General features: G+C 42.1%; 1 protein-coding gene across 1 annotated transcript in view; it reads left to right on the forward strand.

The window, feature by feature from the left end:
- LOC115129597 (protein diaphanous homolog 2-like) overlaps positions 1 to 1,879 on the forward strand; it is a 606,019-nt gene extending 604,140 nt beyond the window's left edge. Inside the window, 1 exon segment of the mRNA XM_065018694.1 lies at positions 493 to 1,879. Coding sequence (XP_064874766.1) covers positions 493 to 557 — 65 coding nt within the window. The 3' untranslated portion in view covers positions 558 to 1,879.
- The last annotated feature ends 4,121 nt before the right edge of the window (positions 1,880 to 6,000 follow it).

The following is a 6,000-nucleotide window of genomic DNA, read 5'->3' on the forward strand; positions in this document are numbered from 1 at the left end:
GGTGTAGCACTGTGCCTGAAGTAGACAATGCCTACTCATAAATGGTTCAAATCACACGAGGCACGCCGATGTCATATCTCCCACTATATATTGTTTTCCACAAAACGCAGAAACACGCAATTATGTTGACATTGGGGTGGTGTTGGATATGATGAATATAAAGTTGATAAGGAAATATAAAGTTGACATGCTCCCTGTGATGTGAGAATAGGTGGAAGGGCTCTTGAGTGGGAGGCCAGATCCCGAGCTCAATGGAGTTACTATGACACCAGACGCAAGCACCACCACTCCAGCCCCTCTTGTCTCTTCCTCTCAACCCTGATGCTTTCTTATTAATCAGCTTGGGTTATGTTGTTGATGTTTTCCCTCCCTCCTTCTCTCCTTCCCCTCACAACCCCTTTTTTTATTTGAGGTACCATCTGTGTGTTACTATGACTCTAACAACACTTTCCTGTTCTCTTTCTATTTTTTTCTCTCTCTCTCTCTCTTCAGACAACCGCCGTGCGGTCCTGGAAAGGTCTCGATCACGCCACAACGCAAACCCCCAGGCTCGATGATGGCCCGCGCCTACCAGAAGACGTTAGACAAGTGCCAAAGAGGCCTGCGAGGAGAATCTGAGGACGTATAGTAGGAGAGATGGACCCCAGCCATGTGGCACACACACACACTTAAACACTCACAGACACATAAAAAAAACACACCAACACATGAACACACACATACACTATATATACAAAAGTATGTGGACACCCCTTAAAATTTGTGCATTTGGTAATTTCAGCCACACCAGTTGCTGACAGGTGTATATAATCGAGCACACAGTCATGCAGTCTCCATAGACAAACATTGGCAGTAGAATGGCCCATTCTAAAGAGCTTAGTGACTTTCAACGTGGCACCGTCATAGGATGCCACCTTTCCAACAAGTCAGTTAGTCAAATTTCTGCCCTGCTAGAGCTGCCTGGTCAACTGTAAGTGCTGTTATTGTGACATGGAAATATCTAGGAGCAACGACGGCTCAGCCGTGAACTGGTAGGCCACACAAGCTCACAGAACAGGACCTCTGAGTGCTGATGTCGCAACACTCACTACCGACTTTCAAACTGCCTCTGGAAGCAACGTCAGCACAATAACTGTTCGTTGGGAGCTTCATGAAATGGATTTCCATGGCCGAGCAGCCGCACACAAGCCTAATATCACCGTGCGCAATGCCAAGCTTCGGCTGGAGTGGTGTAAAGCTAGCCACCATTGGACTCTGGGGCAGTGGAATCACGCTTCATCATCTGGCAGTCCAAAGGACGACTCTGGGTTTGGTAGATGCCAGGAGATTGCTCCCTGCCCTAATGCATAGTGCCAGCTGTAAAGTTTGGTGGAGGAGAAATAATGGTCTGGGTCGGTTTTTCATAGTTCGGGCTAGGCCCCTTAGTTCCAGTGAAGAGAATCTTAAAGCTACAGTGACAATGACATTCTAGACTATTATGTGCTTCCAACTTTGTGGCAGTTTGGGGAAGGCCCTTTCCTGTTTCAGCATTACAGTGCCCCCGTGCACAAATCACGGTCTATACAGAAATGGTTTGTAGAGATCGATGTGGAAGAACTTGACTGGCCGGCACAGAGCCCTGACCTCAATCTCATCTACCACCTTTGGTATGAATGAATTGGAACGCCGACTGTGAGCCAGGCCTAATCGCCCAACCTCACGAATGCTCTTGTGGCTGAATGGAAGTAAGTCCCCGCAGCAATGTTCCAAATTCTTGTGGAACGCCTTCCCAGAAGAGTGGAGGCTGTTATAGCAGCAAATGCGGGACCAAACTCCATACTAATACCCATGACTTTGGAATGAGATGTTCGACGAGCAAGTGTCCACATACTTTTGGTCATATAGTATTTATATATATATATTTATATATATATATATTTATATATATATATATATTTATATTTATATATATATATATATATATATATATATATATATATATATATTTACACACACACACACAGTTGAAGCCGGAAGCTTACATCCACTTAGGTTGGAGTCATTAAAACTCGTTTTTCAACCACTCCACAAATGTCTTGTTTACAAACTATAGTTTTGGCAAGTCGGTTAGGACATCTTCTGTGTGCATGACGCAAGTAATTTTTCCAACAATTGTTTCCAGACATATTATTTTACTTATAATTCACTGTACCACAATTCCAGTGGGTCAGAAGTTTACATACACGAAGTTGACCGTGCCATTAAACAGCATGGAAAATGCCAGAAAAGTATGTCATGGCTTTAGAAGCTTCTGGTAGGCTAATTGACATAATTTGAGTCAATTGGAGGTGTACCTGTGGATGTATTTCAAGGCCTACTTTCAAACTCAGTACCTCTTTGCTTGATATCATTGGAAAATCAAAAGAAATTGTGGACCTCCACAAGTCTGGTTCATCTTTGGGAACAATTTCCAAACTCCTGAAGGTACCACGTTCATCTGTACAAACAATAGTACGCAAGTATAAACACCATGGGACCAGGCAGGCATCATACCACTCAGGAAGGAGACGCATTCTGTCTCCTAGCAATGAACGTACTTTGGTGCGAAAAGTGCCAATCAATCCCAGAACAACAGCAAAGGACCTTGTGAAGATGCTGGAGGAAACAGGTACAAAAGAATCTATATCCACAGTAAAATGAGTCCTATGTCGACATAACCTGAAAGGCCGCTCAGCAAGGAAGAAGCCACTGCTCCAAAACCACCATAAAAAAGCCAGACTGGTTTGCAACTGCACATGGGAACAAAGATCATACTTTTTGGAGAAATGTCCTCTGGTCTGATGAAACAAAAATATAATTGTTTGGCTATAATGCCCATTGTTATGTTTGGAGGGAAAATGGGGATGCTTGCAAGCCAAAGAACATCATCCCAACTGTGAAGCACAGGGATGGCAGCATCATGTTGTGGGGGTGCTTTGCTGCAGGAGGGAATGGTGCACTTCACAAAATAGATGGCATCATGAGGTTGGGAAATTATGTGGATATATTGAAGCAACATCTCAAGACATCAGTCAGGAAGATAAAGCTTGGTTCCAAATGGACAATGACCATACTTCCAAAGTTGTGGCAAAATGGCTTAAGGACAACAAAGTCAAAGTATTAGAGAGTGGCCATCACAAAGCCCTGACCTCAATCCCATGGAAAATGTGTGGGCAGAACAGAAAAAGCTTGTGCGAGCATGGGGGCCTACAAACCTGACTCAGTTACACCAGCTCTGTCAGGAGGAATGAGCCAAAATTAACCCAACTTATTGTGGAAAGTTTGTGGAAGTCTACCTGAAATGTTTGACCCAAGTTAAACAATGTAAAGGCAATGCTACCAAATACTGATTGAGTGTACGAAAACTTCTGACCCACTGGGAATGTGATGAAAGAAATAAAAGCTGAAATAAATCATTCTCTCTACTTATTCTGACATTTCACATTCTTAAAATAAAGTGGTGATCCTAACTGACCTTAGACAGGGACTTTTTACTAGGATTAAATGTCAGGAATTGTGAAATACTGAGTGTAAATGTATTTGGCTAAGGTGTATGTAAACCTCCGACTTCAACTGTATATATTACACACACACACACACACACACACACACACACACACACACACACACACACACACACACATACTGCCAGGTCCTGAAGAAAAAAAAGACCCATAGAGAGGCTATGCTGAACTGAGGAACTGACAAAACAAGAACAGTACATTTTCACTCACAGAACATTCAATAGTCATACTGTTGGTCTGACCGCCTTACATATTTATTCACTACTTTCTCATGGCTCTGCCTGTACATGACTGTTTAAAGCTTTGGATGTTTTGAAAAAGCTTTTTTTTTCATTGTTGTTTTTGCTTTTTTGACTGGACACATCATACATGGTCTCTCAAATTGTCATATAGGTCCACTTGTCCTCTCATCTCTGGTCATAATATTCCGATTGGGTGCAGTATTGCTTGAGAAATGTGAGTAGTGAAGTAGCTAGAGAATAGTCAGTGAGGACTGCACTATATTGTATGCTTTTCAGCAAGAAGATTTGACTAACCACATCCAACAAAGCTTTCCTTTTCTTTTCTGCTTGTATTCAACACATCCAGCAATTGACTGTGGCCACAGGGGTGAAACCCTTTTTCTGTCAAATATTATTTTCTCTGGCATGAAACCAGATCATATTATGAATAACGTATCTCACAGCAACGACACAGAACTGCACCCTGTAAATGTGCATCACTGATCCTTGACTGAATTCTCCATATATTGTGGATTGTATTTATTGTTTTGTGTTTTTTTCTCCCTTAAATGTCAAATGCCTTAGGTCTTGAGAGGTTTTGCACGCTAGCTGTTCACGCAGAAATCTGAAATATAAATGAACATACAAGCCTCAGCGAAAGGCTGCTTTTACTGAGCGCTCGACCACACAAGCCAGTCGAGCTTCTGAATTGTTAACTAGCGTTAGCATGCTAAAGCATTAGCTTGTCTGCTCCAGTCAGGCTTCTAAATGGCTTACTAGCATTAGCATGCTAAGCCATTAGCTTGTCAGATAGGGATTTCCCCATTTCTTAATGTCAGTGCTAAGAGCTTTCCCGTTACTATCAATTTCCTTCTAACCGTAGCATAACCTGCCCAGACTTAACATTCATTTGACAAGATGTCGTACGTAACAAAATTGCCAAATAAAAAAAATAATGAAATGCATAAAAACTAGTTTGAGAATTCAGTTCAAATCTCGAAGTATTGTGCTAACAGTAAGGAGCCATTTGAGATTTTTACCCCTTTTTTCACACATATTTATTACCATATTCACAAAGAGGGCCTCGAGCACGCTTGTCCCTTCCATGTCTGAGCAGTAAGCAGATGCTAGAGAAACGGTCGCTTTCCCCCAAAAGGCAACCGTAGCCAGAGGAATACATTGAGGGTTGATGCAGACAACATGGTGGCTATCTCAGTAAGGGAAGCCTCCACACACCCTCCCTTGCCCTACTGCTTATGGCGTGAGTAACCGCTTGCCATAATGTGAGGTAATTACCATAACACTGCTGGAAAAGCTGCTGGCAGAAAATCAAGCCTTCCCCGTGATCGGAACAGAAGCTTGGGAGAAAAGCAATGTTGCTGTTTAAACAGTCTGCCAGCGAGGTGTGTGATGAGACGGTTTGTTGCACTCCTTGTCTTAGAAGCCTCACTGGCCAAGTTTCATCAATTCGATCTCCATAATATTCTATTCCTTCAGGTTCAAGGTGCATGAGAGTTACCTGAGAGAAGTGTGGCATAGTCCAGGAAGGCGATGAGTCATGTTCTGTTGAGATGGGGGTGTACAGTTACAGAGAAGCTTCATCCCAAATGGCACACCATTCCCCACATAGTGTTTTTAACTGGAGCCCTATGGGCCCTGGTCAAAATTATTCCACTACATAGGGAATCTGGTTCTATTTGGGATGCAGCCAGAGAAAGAAGTGAAGGAGTGTATTTGCCATAGCTTTGGCTTCACACAATGTGTCATATACACTAGAGAGACCCGTTGTGGAAGATCCAGCACTGCCAAAGGCATTGATTTGCTTTTTCTCATTAAAAAGCACCCTTTTGTTCTATTTTACCATCAAACAGTACATACTGTTTTCTTAACACTCCATTTCTTGAACTCCCACCCATCATACAACACTATGAACGTTGTGAACCCACACCCAAAGGTGTTTGATTTGTAACATATTCCAATTCCATAAGTTACTCTACGTGTGAGTCTGCGATCTTCAGAATGCTCCTAGCTTCAATTGGTTCGTTTTTTAAAATTTCATTTCATTTCTTTGAATAATTAGACAGACAAATTGTTGTTTTATTCTACTTTCATCAAATGTGTTTTTTTTTGTGCCAAGTATTCAAAACATGAAAAACTGTTACAGAAGGGTGACTGGATCCTCAGTTGTAATGTTTGGTTTTTGTATTTATCAAAAGGGATCAAATATCTCTCCTAGT

This window comes from Oncorhynchus nerka, linkage group LG5, assembly GCF_034236695.1.
Source record: "Oncorhynchus nerka isolate Pitt River linkage group LG5, Oner_Uvic_2.0, whole genome shotgun sequence".
Classification (NCBI taxonomy): Eukaryota; Metazoa; Chordata; class Actinopteri; order Salmoniformes; family Salmonidae; genus Oncorhynchus; species Oncorhynchus nerka.